Here is a 24,808-nt window from a genome sequence, read left to right on the forward strand (position 1 = left end):
AATAGTTTGACAGATTATTTTTAATGAATTGGATTAATAAAAGTAATAGTGTAATCTAGTAATAGATTAATAATAATAAAAAATTTATCAATATGATAGAATTATGTCTATTTCATTTTACATAGTAGTCTTAAGCATTATAAATGCTACACACACACACACACACTATTTGGTTCTAACCTTTATAGTAACTTTGTGCAGTCAGTTGACGTTTTTCCCTTATATATTTCAAAGTCAATTACTTTTTAATATAATGAGCATTATAATCAAAGGAAAATGTTGTGATCTTTCAATTCAGAGATAGTAATACAAGAGAGCATAAAACACGGAGTTAATAATATGTTTAGCAGATTGTGGCTTAGAACACTGAAGGAGAACCTGGGAACATAACTGGACAAACTGAGCTTGGTATGTTCAATGTCTCTTCCATTATTTGAATTAATTTTTTTTTAAATCCTATTTTTTTAATTCTGTCTATGGGTTAAGAGCCTGCTGCCAAAGGAAGAGGGCATATATTTTCATATAAAGAGGAGAAAACTCACCTCTACTGATGCGTTGTTTCTCTCCTGAAAGAATGCCAGGGCTATCTATGATGCTGATGCTCTTTAGAACCTGGTTGGGTAATTGAGCACACATGAACCTACACGGAAAAGGGAAAACTTTGGTTACAGAAGACCTGGGAAAAGCCTTTCCCTGTATTTAAAATACCAGTGATAAGACGCCCTCAACCAAAGCATGAAAGGTGGTGGTTCGTTTTGTCCTGCTTCTGTACATAAAATGATCCAAACTTTCAAGACTCCTGCCCATTTGGAGAGCATGAATATTTCTCCCCATAAGAGAGGAAATTCTACTTCGAACAGGATCCTGCTTTTCATGGAGAAACTGTATGTTAATATGGTGATTCACGTGTAGGGCTCTTATCACATCCATGTGTCCACATATACATGTATGTATATATGTGTATATGTATGTATGTATGTATGTATGTATGTATACACACACACACACACACATTTTAAAACACAATAAACAATAACAAGTCAATAACTAATCAAGGAGAGAAGCAACTTAGAACTGAGGAGAAACTTCCTGACAGTTAGAACAATTAATCAGTGGAACAGCTTGCCTCCAGAAGTTGTGAATGGCTCAATACTGGAAGTCTTTAAGAAGATGTTGGATAGCCATTTGTCTAAAATGGTATAAGGTTCCTGCCTAGGCAGGGGGTTGGACTAGAAGACCTCCAAGGTCCCTTCCAACTCTGCTATTGTATTATTGTATTGTATTAAGTTTACTGTGTACCTTTTGCCTGCCTATTACAATCTTTTTTCAGGAATTCTCTCCACAGAAGAGTCCAGATATCTATTGGATACAATTCCCCAAAGGAGATCAAAGTTTTTTCAAACTCTCATCAAATCCAATTGCAGATGCACCTACCATCTTACCACTGGGTACCTTATTGCTATTAACCTGAGATGGATAAATACTGACAGACGCAGAAAGAATCTCTGAAATTTTATTTTTCATATCCAAAATTAGACTTCTCTAATGATTTGCACTGGATTATAACTCCAATATTATAGAGTTATTAGCTAGCTTATCTTGGAATGATAGATAGGTTGCTTAATACAACTGGAAAACATTACATTGTAGAATAATGTATGATAAGGAAAACAGAAGAAACTAAGGGACTTTCCCCATTCTTTAAAGAAAAGAAATGTAATTGAAAAATTTCAGGATACACATGACTATCGACAGATTTTAAACCAAATATTATGCAAGATTTATTGATACACTGATGTAAACTTAAGTGACCCAATTAATAAAAACATTAAAATGAATAGTGATGGACATATTATATCTTCCTTCTTATCATTTTATTTATTTAACAATACTGTTCAGCTATGCCAATTTGTAACAATATTGTAAACTATGCCATGTAATCTAGGTGATGTACAATATGTTAAAATACAGTAGAAAGCAAAACAGAATATACTGCATTTTGCATACGACAGCTTTTTTCCATTTGGAATAACTTAATATTTTAAAAATATTTTCTGCAGTCTTTTTTACTAGCTACAAAAAAGAACTTTACAAAATCAAGTAAGGAACAATGCAATGAAATTTTTTTTTAAAAAAATAATTCATATTGTCCTCCTTGTGTGTTTATTGGGTGGCTAAAAAAAGACAAGTTTGTAGGAAGACTGTGTCCTTTATACCGACCAAACAATTACACTGTGTTTTACATTTTCTGGATGCCAAGAATGTAGTAGTAACAGGTTTTACATGAAAAACAAGAATTGCAGTTATGTATAGAGACAGCACTGCAATAATACACTTAAGCTGTTGTGAGCATTTATGGGAAATAAGAAAAGAGATAAGAGATTTTTCAGTAGTGTATTAAACAAGCTCTTTGGATTGTAAACTAGAATTATTTGTAGCAGTTTGCCTTTTTAAGAAAGCTGCACAAACATAGCAATATCCCACAATTCTTGTTGGGCTGCCAATGAAATTAGAATTAGCTTCTTTTTTTTCAAAAAAAAAAAAAAAGCTGGGCTGATAAATACACCAGTAGGGAACAATATTTTGATTGTGTTACATTAGGATAAAAGCCAATTAAAGTTCTTTTCAGAGAAAAAAACGTTTCAAGAACGAAAAAACTCACAAACTGCCCTGGCTTTGCTATCTGGCCTGGTGTGTGTGTGTGTGTGTGTGCGCGCGCGCGTGAGAATTGTGTACAGCCCATAAAATGGTTGTACTGTTTTTGAATGGCTGAGCTCTCCCAGTGATTGCTCTGCATGGCTTTTAATTGATTTTAACATTTGCATTATAATAATATAATATACATACCAAAAAATAAAAAAACATGAAAACAGTCACACAGATATTATCATTCAAATGTTAAAATCAATTAAAAGCCATGCAAAGTTTGGTGGGTGTGTATGTGCAAGCGTGCCAGTCACACAACCCAAAGTCATGAATCTGAAAAAATTAAATTAAAACAACAACAACTGGAAAGGGACTTTTTACATATATTTACAGAACCAAATATATTTTTGTCCCTTCTTCCTTTCCATTTTACTCAAGCCGCAGAGGCAGAACAGGGATTTAGGCTCTTTAAATTCAAGGCAAGAAAAACTGGAAAAAGCAAACCTGAACACCAGACTACTGATGAAGTAAGGCAAGGAAGAATTTACCAGTTTTTCATTCTTTTTATGAGAGCAGAACTGGAGCTTGTGGTGAGGTGAAGAGTGGCTCTAATTTTAGTAATGAGAATTATATGAAAAACAACCTCATAAATCTGTAGCTCACACAGTGCCTTCTTCCTTCAGTAGCTGTTTTTGTTTTTACAAAAAAAGTTTGCTAAAGTTATCAAAGTATTTCCATGAGTGAAAATATGGACTTGAACTTGGATTTCTCCAATCCTAGTCCAACAGCTTTTTGTCCCTTTAAAAAGGCTTAAAAACTCTTTCAAAATGTGCAGATTATATCCTACAACCCAGAGGTGGGTTGCTGCTGGTTCAGCCCGGTTCAGGGGAACCGGTAGTAGCGGTGGCAGGAGGCTCGCCCACCTGCCCAGACACTTCTGCGCATGCACACAGGTTTCTGCGCAGGCGCAGAAGCGTTGCGTGGACGCCCAAACCAGTAGTAACAAAATTGGCAACGCACCACTGCTACAACCAGAAAAACACTACTACATCTAAGTCCGCCTTGCTTTTTTTATACTTCAATTCCCCTTACATGAATCTTGAAGATGGTTAAAAAAAATGGCATAAAATTCCATGATTCTAAGTAACCATTAATTTTATTAGCTTTTGCTTAAAATGTTACTGATCTACATTTGTTACACAATTATATAGGCTTATTTATATGAGCCTATAAAACAAAGGAATTTATGACTCTTCTGGAAATGTCTGTATCTGTGTATGTCATGCTGGTTGGAAGACAGAGATTAGAAATGGCCCACAGAAGTTTGGTTGTTCAGCAACACAAAATGTTATTAGATATATGCATAAATTAGCACACAGCCTTTCTTTACCTATTCAAGAACGCATTTCCAAAACGGCTGAGTTTGCGGAATGGCTTTTTGGGATCCACCACAAGAGCGTTTCCTGGAGTACTCCCTTCAGTATCTCCATACATGACAGAAATAAAAGAATCTGTTGTTGGTTCAGGGCCAATTCGCATTCCTGGAAAATCTTGCTCCAAGAGGTACCTAATGGCGATGCAAAATATAATAGAACAATATTAAAAATTGAGAACAAAGCATTCAGGTCTATTCTTCTAAAGAAAAGCTAGGATATAAATGAATGAAGCCATCCTGAATATAGTTTTCCACAATTATGATGCCACCCTGACACCTTTTATTTTTATATTTTGTAGTTCGTAAACTTATCAATGACTGCAAAATCTATGAATAATTTAAATCTGCTTTCAGTGGGACATAGAAATAAACGCGGATACTGCAATCATTCAAGAGAGATTTGGCCCATTGGCTTAATATATAATTAAATGGAATAAAAACAGAGCATTAATATTTATAATTAAAATGCTAGTTGTTTTAAATTAAAATAAATACTGCAGAATTTTTAAATATAAATGTAAAGACTTTTAGGCTAAATTAGTAATCAGATTCATGATTTTGTTTCTGACTTTTTTCATTTTTATCTGCATCACCAAATTCATCATCAGTGTCTCTTCCCTTTCCTGTTCACCTAAATAATAAGCCAACTCTTGATGTCTTACATCCTTTTCCACTTTTTATTTGAAATAAATAGACAGGGGAGGAAATGTTTTCAACCATACCATGCAATTTGTTTCTGAATGCTGCAGACCAGGGAACAAATGAGTTTTATCCTTACTAATGCATGAAATATGTTCAGGTTTATGAATTAGATTTGCTACCTGTAGAGCTGCTTTCTTGGCTTCATAAAATAAGACCAAGTGACCATGTTTGGCAAATTGTGTCAGTGCAACAAAATAAAGAATATAAAATAATTGCTTGTCAAATCTTTCCCCAAATGCTTATTACCTTAAGAGATTACACAAATACCAGTCTTTTAACAGATGTAATAAAAACTAAAATAATCTAATTCTGATAAGCCAAGCAGCATTATTTCCATTTTCCCTCAATCTTGTGTAATTCACATGACAGCAATTTCCTTCCTATCCAAATCCTAGAGACAATTACATAGAAGTATGCTATTATCTTTTTTCCTGCTGTAGCCACAGAGGAGACGAAGCCAGAGAGAGATACTGAACAGATAATTCTGCATGACAGTCTATTGCAGTACTGAGGTCATGCATTCCTATAGTTCTCAAAGAGCATTTGAAGAAGTCCAGGCTGGGGGAAATCTATTCTTTTTAAAAAAATTAAATATATTTAATTTCCTATTTTTCCTATAAATTAAAATAAATTACACATAACTATGTATGTTTAATAAGTATTCAATTAGCATATGACATACAAGTTTTTGTATTTTTTTGCATACAAAATCAATCTCCTATACAAAAGAATAAAGATCAATGAACGTTTGCCACAATAATGAAGTTTGAGAGTTCTCCCAATCACAGTTACATTGGAAATAGATTATGTTCATTTGTACGATTCACCATTATAACGGAAGTAAAAAAAAATATCCAGTGCCAACACAAAATGTTGCTTTATCACAGCAACTCGGAATGGTAGAAAAAGAAACTGAATTCATGACCCCTCACAAAAGATAGTTCTCAACTTATAATGGTAACCGGGACTGGAAATATGGTTGTAAGCTGTTACAGTTGTAAATCAAGGCATCCACATGACTGTAAGTAATTTTCTGGCTTCTTTTAGGATTAAGCGAACCCATTCATTTGAAAATCTATTCTATTACATATTTCCAAGAAAATGAATACAGATCCTATACATATGTTAAGGTACATTATACAGATAATTCAGGGCTTTTAAAAAAAATATTTCATGCCAAACCCATTCTATGTTGACACCTTGGGACTTACATCTTCATCTACTTGGATGAACACATGGAAACCATAGCTGGGATGCCTTTATGCATCTCTGACTGGTATATTAATTCCATTCTAAGCAGAAGGATGTGACTCATGTCCTCATTATCTCTATATACGTTATTGCAATGTGCCATAGCTGGGGTTGCTCTTGAAAACTACTGCAGATGTAGACTGCAAGCTGATGGGTGCTAGCTGATTTGGCAATCTAACACCTATTTTGCAGTGTTGCATTGGTTTCCAACAGACTTCTAAGTTTTATTTATTTACTTTATTTGTATGCTGGTTCATTCCTAAGAACTTTAGATATTTAATCATCAAGATCAATGTAGAATAAAAAGCAACTCCCTGAAAAATAAATAAATCCACTCATAAAGCAAAAGAAATTGAGATGAAAACAATAAACAGAAAATCTACCAAATCATTGAATCATTTGGCTCACAAAATCAAAGCCACTCTCTCTTGGATTGATTATTGTAAAGGATAATTTAAGATCCTGTACTTTCTTTTCAAGAAGTATAAGCAGGTTTTCTTACTTCATGAATTGGCTCTTGTTCATCTTGTGATTTATTAAGATACTGAGAGCCCTATTTCACATATTACATCTAATATGGTCCAGCACATCCTATACTTATGCCCTTGATTTTATTACTCAAATGCAGAGAATGTGTGTGTGTGTGTGTGTCCATTACCGTATCCAAATCTCTCTTAAATGAAATTGTCACTACAGTAATGTAAAGTACATAAATTGATGCACATGAAATTAGAATATAGTAATGCAACTACACTAATGATACAAGCTGACATAAATGACATAAATATTTAAATTGTCTGGGACATTTGCAAGCAACAGAGTTTTCTTCTTGTGCATTACATTTAAATCTGTTGAATGAAGGACCAGAGAATCAAGATTTTATTGTAATCCCAAACATAATCACAAGTAAATTGACTAAACTATAATGTTTTCACATAGTCATGAAACAAAATAAATGATGAAAGAAAAACCAAGCTGATGACATGAATATGAAGAAGGAAAAACTGAGAAGAGACTAGAGGAAAAGGGAAGAGAAGAAGGCTAGCACAACAGGCATCAGAAAGCAATGAAAATGTGAACATAATTTTACACAAAGAACTTCTTTAGCACCAACTGTGTTTGTGGTTCAGACTGACTTAATTTGTATCTTGTATTGCTTGTTTTGCTAGTTACTTGGAAGACTCAATCCTTTTAAAGTATAAGCAACATAAATCATGTTTTCATTTGACTGTTGTGAAACCACAGACCTGTCTACAACACACTCATGTTAGAGAGCAACATAGCACAGAAGCTTCATAATAAAAATAAAATAAACATTGTTTCAGTACGGAGATGTTTCGCTGACCTAAACAGATTGTTTTATAGGATTACCATTTCACTCCAACAATTTTCCAGACTTGCAGACCCAAAGCAAACAGAGAGGATAAGGGACAAACAAACTGCTCCATGCAGAAAGTGTTTCAGGCATGTGGCCATTGATTTAGCAGCCTTTAAATATATTTGTTTCAAATATTTTGGTCTGTATATCTACAACACTGGGAGCTTCTGAATCTGGACTGAACTGCTGTTCTTGCAGACAGTAGTAGTTGTGAAAGAGATTAACAGTGGAAGAAAGTCAACCCTGAGGGGTTTTGTCGATGGTATGCGTACATACTGGTGGTACCAACTTTGCTCTACTCAACCCCTAAAATCATTCCCAGATCTCTCTGGATTTTTTTCCTGCCCAAACGCAGAACAACAAAAGTATCCCTAGTTTTTGTTTCTGTTGAACTTCAGCTAATCTCGAATAGTCAGCCAGAAGTTCTGGATTTTGAATGTGAAATAAAGTATACTGTCTCTTCCATGCGCCACCTTTCATTAGAACTCTGCTCGGTTACAAAGCTGGACTAACTGTTTTTGTTGTACAAGCATAAAAGGAGAGCGGATGTTTGCTGAAGAGTAAGAATCCTGTTTGAAGTAAAAATTGTGACATGAGGCTTAGAAGGAAGTCTCATTTTAATAAAAACAGGAAGATAAGCAATATAGCAGAAATACAATAAATGGGAGTCATTATGGGTACACACACATTCTCAATTGCCTTCTCAGCCAAGAAGGCTAATACATATATCTATATACAAATATAGAAAAGATTGATAATGTGGGCAACAGATGAAATGATGTATACTGATGGGCCGACCCAATAATCTTTCTCTATTTCATGAAATTATGTGTGACATGGAGAAATTCACAGCTATTAACCTTTCTAAAGAAAACAGTCTATACAATTCTGTTAGGATCAAGCAATCCGCACTGATACAGCTGGAAAAAAATGTATTAATATAGACAACTATTATGAAAAGACAAAGTCTTAGCTCACCAACTCAAACAAGATGAAATACACATTTGGCTTAACTATTAAGAAACATTTAATAGTTTATATTGTATAAAATATACAATAAAGCACTGCACCTCACATGTCTTACCTCCTTTTTCATCTTTCTTTCATAGTTTTGTCTATGGATACATATTCTGATGCAGTGGTAAGCTCTTTATGAAAAGACTTCCAGTGTTGGGGCATTCACAACTTCTGGACGCAAGCTGTTCCACTGATTAATTGTTCTAACTGTCAGGAAGTTTCTCTTCAGTTCTAAGTTGCTTCTCTCCTTGATTAGTTTCCACCCATTGCTTCTTGTTCTACCCTCAGGTGCCTTGGAAAATAGTTTGACTCCCTCTTCTTTGTGGCAACCTGTGAGATATTGGAACACTGCTATCATGTTTCCCCTAGTCCTTCTTTCTATTAAACTAGACATACTCAGTTCCTGCAACCGTTCTTCATATATTTTAGTCTCCAGTCCCCTAATCATCTTTGTTGCTGTTCTCTGCACTCTTCCTAGAGTCTCCACATCTTTTCTACATCGTGGTGACCAAAACTGAATGCAGTATTCCAAGTGTGGCCTTACCAAGGCATTATAAAGTGGTATTAACACTTCACGTGATCTTGATTCTATCCCTCTGTTGATGCAGCCTAGAACTGTGTTGGCTTTTTTGGCAGCTGCTGCACACGGCTGGCTCATATTTAAGTGGTTGTCCACTAGGACTCCAAGATCCCTCTCACAGTTATTATTGAGCCAGGTACCACATATGTTCATTTTGTTTTTCTTGCCTAAATGTAGAACCTTGCTTTATACACGTAGTCTTCAATTTACAATCTCAATTGAGCCCAAAGTTTCTGTGGTTAAGTGAGGTTTGCCCGATTTTATGACCTTTCTTGAATCACCGCAAGGGATTCACTGCACGCGAAGGGATTGCTCTCTGGAAAAGCCGAACTTCTGGGTTTTGGCATGCATGCACACCTGACAATCGGCTGGCCGGCACGCATGCGCACACCAGTTTTTGGCACTGCCGCACACACGCAAAGGACAGCTGATGGTCACACTCACATGTGCTGCTGCACACTGCTGGCTCATATTTAAATGGTTGTCCACTAGGACTCCAAGATCCCTTTCACAGTTACTACTGTTGAGAAAGGTACCACCTATACTGTACCTGTGCATTTCGTTTTTGTTGCCTAAATGTAGAACCTTACTCTTTTCACCATTGAATTTCATTTTATTAGATAGTGCCCAATGTTCAAGTTTGTCAAGATCCTTCTGTATCTTGAGCCTATCTTCCGGAGTGTTGGCTATTCCTGCCAGCTTGGTGTCATCTGAAAATTTGATGAGTTCTCCATTTATTTCCTCATCCAAATCACTGATGAAGATGTTGAAGAGTACTGGGCCCAAAACAGAGCCTTGGGATACTCCACTGCATACTTCCCTCCATGAAGATGCAGTTCCAGTGAGGACTACACGTTGAGTGCAGTTGATCAGCCAGTTACGAATCCATCTGGTGGTGATGCTGTCTAACCCACATTCTTCTACTTTATCTTGTAGTAGGTTAGTCTACCTTATGAAATGCCTTACTGAAGTCCAAGTAAACTATATCGACGGCATGGTATGATCTGTTTTTGACAAACCCATGTTGGGTTTTGGCTATTACTTTGTTTGCTTTTAGGTGTTTGCTAATTCATTGCTTGATTATCTTTTCCAGAATCTTTCCTGATATTGAGGTCAGGCTGATAGGTCTGTAGTTTCCTGGATCTGTTTATTCCCTTTTTTGAAGATGGGAACCACATCAGCTCTTTTCCAGTCCTCTGGTAGTTCCCCGGTGCTCCAGGATCTCTGAAAGATATAGTTCAGTGGTTCTGAGATCTCGTCTGCCAGTTCCTTCAGAACCCTGGAGTGTAATCCATCCGGTCCTGGTGATTTGAACTCATCTAGGGTAGGTACTGTAGGTGCTCACTTACCATTTTTTTCCCTATTTCAACTTGTATTCCTAATCTGATTTTTGTGGTGCTGCTTTTGATAGGTTGGACTGTTTTATCCCTTTGTGTAAAGACCGATGCAAAACATGAGTTAAATAGTTCTGCTTTCTCCCTGTTGCTTATCACCTTCTTGCCACTTTCTCCCAGCAATGGATCAATTGTTTCCTTAACTTTCCTCTTCTTTTTAACATTTTGGAAGAAGCTTTTTTTGTTATTTTTTACTTTTGTGGCAAGCCTTTCTTCGTTGTGAGCCTTAGCTTTCCTCATTTCATCTTTACATGCTCGGGCTATGCTGATATTCTGTCTTAGTTATGTCCCCCCCTTTCCACTTTTTATACTTATCTTTTTTGTCTTTCAATTTGTCAGAGTTCTTTATGCAGCCATGCTGGTTTCTTTTGGGAGCTGGTATTTTTCTTCTTTATTGGTATTGTGCTAGACTAGGCTTTTTTAATCTCATTTTTCAAAATTTCCCAAGCTTCTTGAGTTGTTTTCCCTTTGAGGATTCTCATCCATGGAATTTTTCCCAAGCTCTCTCTAAATTTATTGAAATTAGCTCTCTTAAAGTCCAAGACTCTAGTTTGACTTTGTTCTACTACTTGTGTTTGCATAATGTTGAATTCCAATATTGCATGGCCACTTGCCCCCAGGGTTCCTGTGGCTTCAACACTGTCTATCATTTCCTCTCTGTTAGTGAGAATTAAGTCCAATATGGCTGATCCCCTTGTTCCCTTCTCTACTTTTTAGGAAACAAAGTTGTCTGCTAGGTTTGTTAGGAACCTGTTGGATCTTCCACTTGGTGCAGAGTTTGTTTCCCAGTTGATGTCAGTGTAGTTAAAATCCCCCACTATTATTGTGGTGTGCTTCCTACATACCTTAGTTAGCTGACTAGCAAAAAGTTCATCCACTTCCTCTGCTTGGTTGGGTGGCCTGTATTTTAGACCTATGGCGATGTCATTTCCCCCCTGAACCTTTAATATTGACCCAAATGCATTCAAGATAGTTCTCATCATTGTTGTGCTCTATTTCTGTAGAGAGGTAATTATTTCTTATACATAGTGCAACTCCACCTCCTCTTTTATTTGGTCTATTTCTTTTAAATAATTTAAATCCTTCTAGCTGTATGTTCCATTTGTCGGTTTCATCCCATCAAGTTTCTGTAATGGCAATAATATCGTATCTGCCCTCTTTTACTTGAATTTCTAATTCGTCCTGTTTATTCCTCATACTCTGTGCATTGGTGTATAGACATTTGAATCCATTTTGAGTGCCCCTGTGTTTACTGTCTACAAAACCTGTGTTATGCCTGACTGCCCCTATTTTCTTGCCACTTGTATGATTCATGCACATGGTATGGCACTCACTATTAAGTGCTTGGTTTTGCTTGACAGCGGGAATGATAATCTTATCTGCACAAACATCTGTGTTATATGCACTGATAACCCTATGAATTTTAGATTGCTGGGGATAGAAATGTTCTATATCAATTAATTATCTGTCCCCGCTGTTCAGTTTAAATGTTTATCCAGAAAATCTGTGGATTTAATGCCAAGTAACTCAGTCCCTTTCTTGGATGGGTGCAAACCATCTCTTTTGTATAGTTTTTCATTGGACCAGCTGCAGACATCGTGACTAATAAAACCAAAGCCTTCCCTTTTACACCACTCCTTTAGCCACACATTAAACTCTTTAAAATGAATAATTGGCTGCCAATTTATTTATAGACATTTCAAAAGTGCTATTTTTCCCGTTTCAAAGTAAGCATTTACAGCTATAATAGGTAAAGTTTAATATTTTTGTGGTAAGCTATATGCATAGTTTTGAACTCATCCTTTCCTTAAAATGGTAACACACCTAAAACACATAAACCAAGCAGAAATGATGAAAGGGTGGCACAATGTATTTAATTTGTGCATCACAAATAGATGAGTAGGAAATGGCTGAAGAAGACTGGGAAAATCATGCTAAGCATACAAAACAAGATACTTGTGACTAGGAGAATAAGGAGACAACTAGCACTATTGGATAGAGAATTTTAATAGAATGAAGGAACTGATAAGCTGAAATAGAAAATCGTCTCAGGCTGTTGTAAGAAACGTATGTAGGGAGCTTTCTCGGGTAATCAAATAAATTTGTCTTACCCCAAAGATATTCTAGAGTTGGAAAGTACTCATAAGAAAGAGGCTGCTAAGCAATAGTGATTTGGAAGGTGATTGAGGTCATACACAGAGAGAATCGCAAAAGGAAACTCTTGTGGGCAAAGAAAATTGTACTGCAAATAATCTAAATAGCAGGGATACTGTAAAAAAGTAAAAGTGTGAGACAAAGTCAACAACTAGAAAAATCAGTGGTTGGATGTGATCAAGCAAGAAGGTACATTAAGCACCAGCACTCTAAACATCAGCCTCTCCTTTGAAACAGCTACACTTGGGAGACCTCTTAGCAATATGTTTGAGTATATGCAGTACATGAGTCCTTGGTTAACAATAATTCGTTCAGCAACCATTTAAGTTATGACAATGAAGAACAAGGAGACTTATGGCCAGTCCTCAAAAGTTGCAGCCTTATCAGCATCTCAAATAAAATTCCTTCTCTCTCAGTTCCAGCAGTGCCAAATTATATAATTCTCTTTCCAGTGTATAATTTCTATTTTACTCTCCATAATATCTACTTAATATGTTTTACATCTCTAGATATGTGACTTATAGATTTCCATCTTGTCAACTTTTTCATCTCCTCTTTTATCTCTCCTTATAAAAAAATCTTGATAAGTTTTTCATCCATTCTTTTTCAAAAAGCTGTCAATTTAGTATCAAATGATTTAGTCAAGGTAGTATCAATTGATTCACAACTTATTGCTGAATTTCTGAAACATTTTCTGAAGCAAATCTGGTGTTATTACTCTTTCTATAGCTTACTCTATTGATCCTCTACTCTCCTTTTTTTGCCGTTTTTATCACTTTTTGGGTAGTCACCATAGTAATATTGCAATCCACAAGTGAAAGTGTCTTAATTGCAAACAAAATAATAAAGGTAAGGTACACCCCGTTTTGATGTTTTGTCTTCCTGTGCCCTAAATACTGATGTCTCAAATGGCATTTGGTATTCTAATATTCATATTAAAAAGTAATCATTAGATTTTAGAGCACTTCTTAAATAAAATTTATTCTTCATTTTGAAAATGACTAAGTGGAAGAATAAAATATATTTAGCAAAAAATCCCAAACACACACACTGACAGAATTAATTTTGTAATCTGAAATTAGGAAAATCAGTACTGTATCACAATTTGAATACATTTAAAACTAATTCAGATTTAGTCTGTTGAGCTTTTTCTTTTTCTTTTTAAAGCACACAATTCTGTGAAAAACTATAATATGAAACTTCAACCACAGGCTCTTTAAAACTGCATGAGATGATTTCTATGGCACCCATTGCAAAAGAAACCAGAGCCTTCAGTTCAGTCATCAGTCTCACTGCTCTTTGGACTTAAGCCACTTCACCTTCCAACAGTATCTGTAAATCCAAATGTAAACAAGTGGCAGTATATATTTCCAAAGACAAAACAATAACTCTTTAGGCAATTTAAATTCTACCAGACTAGCTGTGCTAAATATTTACTTCACTAACTGCTGATGAAATGAATGAGTCAGCTTGGAGTTAACAAACTCTTCTTATCTTGAAGTTAAGTATAGAACTTGCTAGGCTTTCTACTGGGTATAAAACCAAACTTGTAGAGAGAAAAAGGAAGGAAAGCATTTAAAAGCGGAAGCATTCTAACAGGACTTCTATTCCCATAAAACCCATACTATCTGGGACATGAAGTTCAAAGGTCATGGGAGACCACTGTTGGAAGTAAAAACCCATCCCCTCCTAGAAAAATGAAATATTTTAGGATATACCAAAAAGGCAGAATATTTCCCCTAAAAGAGAAGTAGAAACCAGAGAAACATGTTTTTAGGCAGAAAATAGACTCACTCTTAATAGCCCTCCACCTTTGTCAATGAGCCATTAAGGCCTGAGCCAATCTACTCTACATAACAAAGGTAGGATTAACGCTCTACTGATTTCACCACCTGGGAAGAAGCAATGCTCAAGCAAACTTGGACTGAAAACACAGCATACAGAATTGCCCTTGCATTTCCCCATGGGAGTCTGACAACCAATCAGAATACAAGCTCAAGTTCAAAGCCCAGAGAGGGCATAAAACCAGGGATTTTCAGCATCTCTGTTCTTTTTCTGTTCAGGAGCTCAAGCCATGTGATTCTGTCCACCATTAAACCATCTTTCCAAGCAGCCTCCATGTTTCCAGTGTCTTTCCCCCCACTTGGAACTGAACCCAGAAGGACATTTCTTCCAACACTACCATGCTGAAAATTACTATATTTAGTATCAGTCCTTTAAATCAGGAGCCACAATGAGAGGACGACTGTAATGAGTATTAATCACGGGAAAAGGAAGCACTAGAGTCATAGAGATAACGTAGAAAAGGTAAAAACTGCTCCCCTGAGGTGTTGGTATTACAATTACTAGAAATCCCAAAGGTGCTTTTCCAAAAGGCAACTGGACTTTCTTTTCCAGCTCTCTTTTGGAAAAGTTCCTTTGGGACAACCATGACCTGGATGACTGAGAATCTTCATAGACAATTACTAGAAATCTGGAATGAAAGCCCAAGTGTCTGAAGAGGCCATTCATGAAATATTTGATTGTATATATAAAGACATAAGGACACAAAGAATTGTGATGCTAAATTATTTTCCTAAACTTTAATTTAATTTGTAATTTAATATTGAGCTTTTGTTTTAGAGCCTGGAATTTAGCAAAGAGACTATTTTATATAAAAATTTTCTTCTTGATACTAAGGAATTGATTCAGAATATTAGTCTTAGTTGTTTTTGAAGTTTGCAGATTTAAAAAAAAATGAAATGAAAAGATGAAGCAATGTTCCCAGAGTCTAAATTTAATGACACTTAAAGGACTGTACTAATTCCATATTGATACAAATAGATATTTTGTGGATCTTTCTTCCTTATACTGTCATATTTATAGCTAAATTTTAATCATTATTATATATGTAAGGTATTTTCAATTGCACACCTACCGTTGTTGTTTGTATAGTTATGAATTTTTAAAAGGCTGTGCATTGTGAAACATAGCTTTCTTTACAATTATTTATATTTCATTATGTGGATGAGATAATTGAACCATTTTCTGTGGAAGTTAATAATAGCAAATTAAATACCAAAAAGGGCAAATTGAAGGTGGCCTGTAATAAATACTATCTGTAATAGATACATTGGAAGGTTTACATATATGTGCATGCAATATTGCCAGAATGAGAGATAATAAAATTCTAGATTCCTTTAAGGTCTAGCTTTAAGTCTTTAAAAGGAGAGCATTAAAAGATTTTAACTTAAGGCTATTTGAAAAGATAATTAAGAGTAAAAAGCAAGTAAAAATATTACTCAGCTATCTTGAGACACTAATCCAGATGGAAATGTATACTAGAAATAAATTCCTGTTGATGTTTAGATCAATGTAACACTAAAAAAAGTTATATCTAACTATCTATTTTCTTCAATATATTCTCAATAAGGCTATAAATGGAAAATCATCACATTTGACATACCCCTCTCTATATGTACCATGTTACTGATATCCTGTGCTACCAAAAATTATTACCCTGAAACTTGTCTTAAATTTATATAGCCAATTATTTACCAGATTCACTCTACATAGCAGGCTGCAAAGCCTGACCTTCAGACAGCATATAATATTCAATGTTATAGAGTTTTTTGGGGTTTTGGTTTCCTTATTTTTAACTTTTATTATGCATGAAGTAATATAGTAACCATTTCTTTAAAATGTATACTTTTATGTGGACAAAGTCATAAGCCACATATCTTTTTCTTCATTCAGTTGTGGGAAAGATGCACATTCAATTTATAAAACATTACAAATACTAGTAGATCATCAAGATAAAAGGCCCTAGACAGAAACACTACCATAACAATCTAATCCTATTAAAGTTAAATGCCTCCAAAGGGCATTTCCATTCAGGGTGGTCTGGTGTTTCACAAAGCCATAATAGGATTTGCAAATCGCATTTTACAGTTGAGAATGTCATATAAAGGCATCCAAAGCTGCTAAGTTAAGGAAGGTAGTCAAACAAGCCCTGGCTTACTGCAATGCATGTCATAGGGGAAACAGTTTATTGTTTATTCCCTTGATAATGTTCATACCTGACCACGGTAATAAGCTATTACTGATAAATTTTGATATTTGAATCCATCATCTCCTTGGCCTAGTCATCGTGTTTAATATCCCGGTTGGGATCGGACAAGTGGTAGTCAAATGGAAAATTTGGTAGGTATTGGACCATACGTCACATACATGGTTTTCAGCTTAGCAAGGAAAAATAAACGTGCCGGTAGACCCCACCACCTCCTCTCGACCCAAATCCCACCAGGTGAGCAGGGAACAGAGACGCGGCAGAGAGCTTACTCGGGGGCTTTTTCCGAGAGTTACGAATGGCTATTTACGCCTGAAACAGCAGGAAGGCAACTCCCTGGCCGGGGCTAACGCGCCATAATCGCTCAGGGAGGAAGCCAGGAGCGCGTTTTTTTTTTTTTTTTACCTGATAAAAGTGGTCTTCCCGGTGCTGTACTGACCCACAAGGAGCACCATGGGCTTGTTGTCGAAGTCTGCATCCTCCAGGGCGGGCGAGTGGAACTCATGAAAGCGGTAATGCTCCTCCAGCGGAAACAGCTTCTTCGCGTAAAGCTCTTTCAAACCGCCGGTCACCGTCTCCACTACGTTCTCGTTTTCGCCGGGCTTTTGGTGCCCGCTGTGCTTCAGCCAACTGAACATGCCGATGGTCGCTGCTGGCGGCCGGTCCTCAGCCGCTCGTTAGCTCACTCGTTCTCCCGCCTAGGCTGCCAACCAGACTGAAAGGCCGACCCGGCAAGCGGTGAACCCCGCCCTTCCTGGTTCGCTCTGCGGTGGCCTAGCTGAAGGGGAGGGACGTCCCGGGGCGGAGGCTGGAAGCGCCACGGCTCTTTGCTCCATGTTTTTCTCACTCTCCTCCTCCTTTTCTTCCTCCCTCCTGGAAAGCGGATCCGACGGCGACTTAATAAACTACGAATTTTTATAGCATATCAAGTGATAGGAGCCAGCCCGGCATTTAGGTTATGCTTCGGTGGGATTTGAAACCAGGAAATTAGGTCAATTGAATTAAACCGTAACGGCGCGCTTTCCTTCCCCAAAACAGGATCGGCTACATCAGCTTTCCCCGGACTGTCCGGATATACCGGGAGGGGCAAGGTCAATCGGTAGCTTTGCTGTTTCTGCTCAATGGCCAGAGCTTCTCTGAGAGTGCTAGCCCATTCTGTCACGTTTAGTACAATCGGAGGAATCAGGTACTTTTTGGGGACACAGCTGTCTGAAAGTGCTCCGGAGACTTGCGTCTGAGAAAGGGCGGAGCAAACTAACCTCTTGAAGGGTATCAAGATTGCCATCAATCCATTAGTTGGTGAATAATGTAAGGTATCACCTTTCAAAGTCTCCCCTGAGTCTTGCGAAATTATCAAGATTTTTTTTTTTAATTATGAGGCTCAGTAAAGGAATTTCCTGCCAAACTACATTATGGTGTAAGGATAGATAATTTAGAAGAGTCCACTTTGGTTAATAGCTAATCCTCAGCTACTGGAAATTATGGCCTGTATTTTGAATTTTGCTGTGGCTTCAATAATTATTAAACTATTATTCATGTCTCTTGTCAATTCTGTGTGCATGCCTATGTTTCTGTAATTCACAAGACTTATTTGTAATTTTTGTTAACTTTAATGTATATTTTTCTAACTTGTTTGACACTGGTAGTTAGTTTATGGGTGAATATATCACATGGTTAATCTATACCACGGATGTCAAACTCATGACATCATGTTATGTGATGTACTGCGACTTTCCCCCCATTTGCTAAACTGGGGTGGACATGGACAACACTTGATGCATGTGGCCCATGGGCTGTGAGTTTGACACCCCTGATCTGTACACATGGGTAAAACAGATACTGTAAGCACAGCTTAATTGGATCCATGTAGCGTGGCAGTTTAGGTCCTAATATTAGGTAATTTGCTACCATGTTTCCCCAAAAATACGACAGGGTCTTATTTTCTTTTTACTTACAAAATATAGCCTTGGGCTTATTATAGGGGAGGGCTTATTGTTTTGGGGTTGCTGGGCGGCTGCTCCCTTGCGAACTGGCTTCCGAAGAGCGGGGCACAGCCTCAGGGGCGAAGCAGCCATGAGATGACCAAGCAACTGCCCAGCAAACCCCCTCTCCAGCCAGGCAGAGCGCCATTCACTGACCTAGGGGGTGTCCCTAAGGTGCCAAGACATGTGGCGCTCTGCCCGCTCCCCAGCTCCCGTGGCTTGGCACATTAGGGATACCCCCTAGGTCAGTGCATGGAGCTCTGCCCAGCTGGAGAAGGGGGTTGCGTGCCTGTTCCGCCCCCCAGCAGGCATGCCTCCTAGCCTCAACATGTCTGGGCCCAGCTCTCCCTGCAACAGCAGCAGCCACCGCCGTGCTCCAAGCATAATGTCTTCTCCAGCTCCAAACTCCAAAACTTGGCTGCTGAGTCTTCCAGCAGCGGCCGCTCTAGGAGTGCGCTCTATGGTTGTGGGCTGGCTCCTGGAACTCTCTGTAAGAGAGTCTTCCGGACAGAGGGTCTGGGTTGTTGCTCATGAGCTTGGTCACCTCATGGCTGCTTCGCCCCTGAGGCAGTGCCCAGCTCTTCAGGAGCCAGTTCGCAAGGGAGCAGCCACCCGGCAACTCCCCCCTCCAGCCAGGCAGAACGCCACTCCCCAACCTAGAGGTATCCCGAAAGCGCCAAGCAATGTGAGCACCTTTCTCCCCACCCGGCTCCTGTGGCTTGGCGCCTTCAGGATACCGCTATTTCGGTGAGCGGTGCTCTGCCTGGCCGGAGGGGGGAGTTGTCCAGGGGGGTTATTTTCGGGGGTGGCCTTATATTTTTGCCCATGTGAAAAATGTGGCAAGGCTTTAGTTTCAGGACAGGTCGTATTTTCGGGGAAACACGGTACATATATTTAACATCACTTTTGAAGTGTTTAAAATAATTACATTAAGGGCATTTGGAACATTATAATTGTATAACATGCATACAATCTTGTGTTTTTATGCCCCTTTTGTCTTAGATATGAACCCATTAGTTTAGAACATCTGGAGACTGTTCCACAAGGAAATATAATAGGAAATACTATTATAAAGAAATGAAATGCTTCTTTACTTTCCTGCATTTTTATAAAGGACATGTGAGCTATGGTTATGAATGAATTACTACTAAAAGCAACACACCTTTTGAAAATCACAGAAAATAAAACCTTTCCAATTTAAAAGGCTGTGGGCTGTGCCAGTGGTGTTTTCTACCTATTCCTTTCATTAGGAATGTGTAACCTTTAGGTTCCAATACTTCAGGTTGGGCCTCCACCTATTGTTCTGCATACTTCCATTCATTATTCTCCTCTCCTTGTTAACATATAATCATCTTTGCTGAGATGAAAGGGAAGAGAGACAACCACCTACTTTTTTTTAAACCAGTGAAATTATATTTCCTAAAGCATTTAATAAATGGCTCTATGCTGAGAGGCCTAAAGAGGAAGAATTTATATATTTTCTTCCTTAGAATTTCTCCCATATGTCATTTTGTATACAATGGCAAAATTAGTGCCAACTAGTTAGTGACAGGATTCAATGACAGGATCGCATACTTATTTACTAGACTTAATTTTGTGGCTACATCAATCATTGGAAATATATGTTAATTGATTCAACAAAAGGCTCCCAAAAGAGGCTGGGCTTCATTTACTCTCTCTACTATATAAATCTGTGAGGACGGAGTTCAGAACAAAAGAATGAAGCAAAGAGAGTGTAGGAAGTTAATACCTACCCCTCCACTAGAAGATGAAATATTTTGGGGAATATTAAAAGGGCAGAATATTTCCCTCTAAAAGGGAGGAAGAAATTCATTGCCCCCACCTTTGTCAATGGGCCATTAAGGCTTGAGTCAGTCTATTCTACATAACAAAAGATCTACAGGCAGAGCCATAATAGGAATCCCAAAGCCCTTTCATTGAATCACCGCCCAGCAAGGTTCAATCAAACTTGGAATCAAAGCACAGCCTACAGAGTTGCATGGCCCCATGGGAGTCTGACAGCCAATCAGAGTCCATTTCTTGCACAGGAGTGGGAGTCCCCCGGGTGGGGCCCAACAAAGGGCATAAAACTCAGGGACTCTCAGCAAGCTAGCCCTTTTTTCTTCTTCACCCAACATCTTGAAGAATGTGCTCCCCATTTTCACCCAGGAGCTCCAAGGCATGTGATCCTGTCTACCATTAAACCATCTTCCCTAGCAGCCTCCATGTTTCCAGTGTCTTTTTCCCCACTTGGAACTGAACCCTCGAGGACATTTCTTCCAACAAGAGGCTGCCTAAAAATGTCCAAACCGAAGGTGGATAGTCTCTTGCAATCCACGCTCTACTATAAATCTTGGATGCATTCTGAAATCCAGTATTTTATTAAAGTATGTAATATATAAGTGGTTTATTTAGACTGATTCATAGAGGATACTTTTCCTGTTTTTCCTTCTCAGAGAAAAGAGTATGGCTGATGCCAGTTCAAACAGCATCTCTGCATTTTTTTAAAAAAAAAGGCTTGGTTGAAAGTGCCTGACCACCACAGCTGCTATCAACCCAAATGGCCCTCCTTGCTCCAAAAAGTCAGTGCTACAGTGGCCTGATAAACCCTACCTAATTTCCCATCACCCACTCAATAAACATTAGAACCAAGCAGCCAAGGCACAAGCCCTTTCCCACAAATGAGCTTTGCATGGCAAAACCATTCTGGCCCTTCCAGGAATGATGTTGGCTGTCATGGAGCAGATTCGGTAGGTCAATCTTACCACACAGGCATCCACATTAATGTTTCTAGTTGACCATTTGGCTATGCTCAAACTTTGGAGGGATGCAATTGCATTTGGAATAATCTGGTTTAATTATACTCTGGCCTTTTCAAGGATGTGCCTAGGATAAGGTACTGTAAAATGAGCTGGCTAAGAGTTTTTGTTTGTGAGGAACTAGGAGGAGGACCAAAAATTATGAACTAAATGATAGAGCAACTTTATCAACCATAGTTACTACTGCTACTACAAGAGAGCAAGGTTTACTAGGTCCTAAACAAGTGACATACTAAGCAATATGGCTGCTTGAAACTTTGCCAAGAACTCAACTTGACACAGCCATCCTCCTTAGAGGTATTTGAAATGTGGTAGCAACCATACTTTATAGCTTGAAGGTGAACTCTGAAATTCCAAAGTGGATAAAAAATCCCGACAGAGATAAAAGTTGGGTCTCATATTAACATTGAAGAACCTAATGGGTTAGAAAGGGCTAAGTAAATATTCAATTCAGCTAATATTTAAACATATTTCAAGGGCTAAGTAAACCAAAGCCCAAGTACCTATCTGGTCAAATGAGTAACATAAATCCTACTTCAGATATACTAGTGTAGGAAGTTATCACCCAGCCCTCTCCCAAAAAAATGAAATATCCTAGGAAATATTGAAAAGGCAGAATATTATATTTCCCTGGATGTGGAAAGGAAGAAACATGTTTTAAATTGAGAATAGCTCTCTGTAGCTTCCTGCCTCCACCCACTTTGTCAATGGGCCATTAAGAAGGCCAAGCCAGTCCCTTTACATAATAAAGAGTTCTCCCCTTCAGCTCCAGGGGGATGGGAATGAAGGCATGATAATATAGGCACTTTACTCAACTGACCACATGGCATCTGAGAACTCTGAGAATTCAACCAAACCTGGACTCAGCCTAGAGAGTTGCCCCTGCATGGGCCCATGTGAGTCTGACAACCAATCAGAATACATTTCTTACACAGGAACAGGAAACAGAGAGTTGGGACTGAACAGGTTATAAAAAGCCTAGCAAGCCCCTCCATCAGCCCTTCTCTTCTTCCCCGCCAACATTGAAGCATGTGATCACCTTTTCTGTTCAGGACTCAAACCATGTGGTCCTGTCCACCATTAAAACCATCTTTCCAAGCAGCCTCCATGTCTCTAGTGTCTTTTTCCCCACTTGGAGCCGAACCCAGAAGGACATTTCTTTCATCACTAGACAACCATGGTCCATTGGGTCATCATATCAGAGAAATTCCCTTTCTAAATTGAGAACAGAATCAGCATGGGTAGGCAAAAGTGCTATGGGAGCAGCAGCAACTTCTGTTTTCCTGCCAGGTTCCCCATTGAATTTACTTTTGCAAAGCTGTCAGAAAGCACCAACAAACCTTCCCTTTCTCCCTGGAAGGCCATTCTGAAGAAGCTTTTGTTCAACTTACTTTGTTTCCAGTATCTCAGAACAATCCACTCACAATTACTTTTTGCAACAATTTTTTTCTCTTTAGAAGTTTGGCTTACCTGTAATTGTTTTTAAAAGGAAAATTCTCATTACAACCCTCCCCATGTGCAAAATTGCACACTTTTTGGTTTAACATTTACTTCAGTCTGTATTGCTGCATTAGGGAGACGAGAGGTCGGCTGAAGAGAACAACCTTCGGGTGAAAGACTAAACTAAACAGACATTAGGGACTGTTAATGGGTTCAGCCTGAATGGTAACAACCTATCATAATTATCTTCCCCATGGCAATTTTGGAAAGAGAAGAGCTGCTTGTAAGATTTACACAACCATCCTTCCCAAGTCATAAAAGGAAGTGACTTCTATTTTCTTCCAGTGAAGGAAGGACAAATCACTGTGCAATCATCAGAAGCAAAGCACTTTTCAGTTCCTTCTCTGATCAGAACAAGGAAGTTCCAGTGAAGAGAAGGGGAAGGTTTTACGTTCCACCTGCCTTTGGCAGAAGAAACACACCAAAATTGCTTTTAGTTTCATAAAGTGTTTCCCTCTTATGTGGCTACAATTCATTTCCATTATTTTGATAGTTGCTGAAATTAGCTAAGCAACAGAGAAAAAGAAGACAGCACTACTGAAACCAGAATAGAAAAAAGAAAGAAATATGTTACAGGGTAAATTAATCTTATAATGAAAGATATTACAAGCTAGTGGAAATTAGAGATAATACAAGCCATTGGAAGTGAAAATCTGTCTTGTGTATAGCTTTTTAAAATTTGTCAACAGAGATTAGAACAGATATTTCTTGTAGAACTTTGTTTTTCTTGCTTTGATTTTTTTTGTTGAAAACTATTACACTTGCCTACCTGCAAGGTTTACTCTTAGATTCGTTAATTCTGCAATGAGGGAATGTTATTGTATGTTTTGATAGAACCTTCTGAAAATGTTAACATTCTGGCTATTGATTTTGCATAAATGTCAATGCTTTACACTTAATTTTTTTAATTTTATTTTTTATTAATATTGGGAAAAGTGACTTCTATGTGGATATTTGACTTATCTTTCTTTAGTGAAGAAATATATATTCCTAGGCCCTGAATATATATATATAGCCCAGGTTCAAATCCCAGTAAGGATATGGCTAGCTGATGAGAGCTAAATAGCTTGAAATAGATCTATACTAGTCTCCCTTTATTTATTTATCAGCACAAATACAACACAAATATAAAAAGGCAACATTAAAAATAAAAATATGGTTTTTTGCCTGGATGGCCCTCTATAATGAGCCGAAGGACAGAAAGGGGGAGTAGGGGGAGTAGTGAGCACCCTCCCAAATTTGGGCATACCAGGGGTTGTAACACAAATACGTACGTACGTGTGTGTGTGTGTGTGTGTTTTACAACCCCTGGTATGCCCAAATATGGGAGGGAATTACTACTCCCCCTTTCTGTCTATCAGCTCACTACAGGAGACCATCCAGGTATTTATCAGCACAAATACAACACGCACACACACACACACACACACACATGCATGCATACATATACATATACATTAGTGGGGTATGTGAAAGTTTTTGTGATTTGTAAAGTAAGGTTTATGAATAGTTTATTCATCTGACGATTAAACAAATCCTGATTTAATGCATGTAGTATGACTAGTCATTGATGATATACAAATATCTCTCCCTCTTTATGATTGGTTGATGTTTGATAGTTTTGGTAGCTGGCATGCTGGCAGGGAGGGACAGAACCCAAATTATAACATTGCAACATGAAAATAATTCCAAACAATAAAACCAACCAAATTTAAGTAACATGTTTGCAGTTGCTTCCTGCATATACATGTTTTTAAACTGACATCATTATCTGTCTGTCTGTCTGTCTGTCTGTCTTCTATCAGAAATTGGTTTTAGATTCTTAAAAACTGTTTCTCACCATTCATATGGCACCAGACCAAAATAACTTTTAGGAAAGACGTTCTCATATATTCTTCATTC

The 24,808-nt window shown here is 37.8% G+C and overlaps 1 protein-coding gene across 1 annotated transcript in view; it reads right to left on the reverse strand.

Moving 5' to 3' along the window:
- The window catches only part of EHD4 (EH domain containing 4), a 30,194-nt gene extending 12,664 nt beyond the window's left edge, over positions 1-17,530 (reverse strand). The window contains exons 1-3 of the mRNA XM_081938980.1: positions 17,011-17,530; positions 4,037-4,213; positions 543-640 (exon numbers count right to left, since the gene is read on the reverse strand). Of these exons, the coding sequence (XP_081795106.1) occupies positions 543-640; positions 4,037-4,213; positions 17,011-17,243 (508 nt within the window). The 5' untranslated portion in view covers positions 17,244-17,530. The remainder of the gene's footprint in view (positions 1-542; positions 641-4,036; positions 4,214-17,010) is intronic.
- Positions 17,531-24,808: the final 7,278 nt, after the last annotated feature.

Source organism: Natrix helvetica (genome assembly GCF_964273705.1).
Source record: "Natrix helvetica genome assembly, chromosome: 1".
Classification (NCBI taxonomy): Eukaryota; Metazoa; Chordata; class Lepidosauria; order Squamata; family Natricidae; genus Natrix; species Natrix helvetica.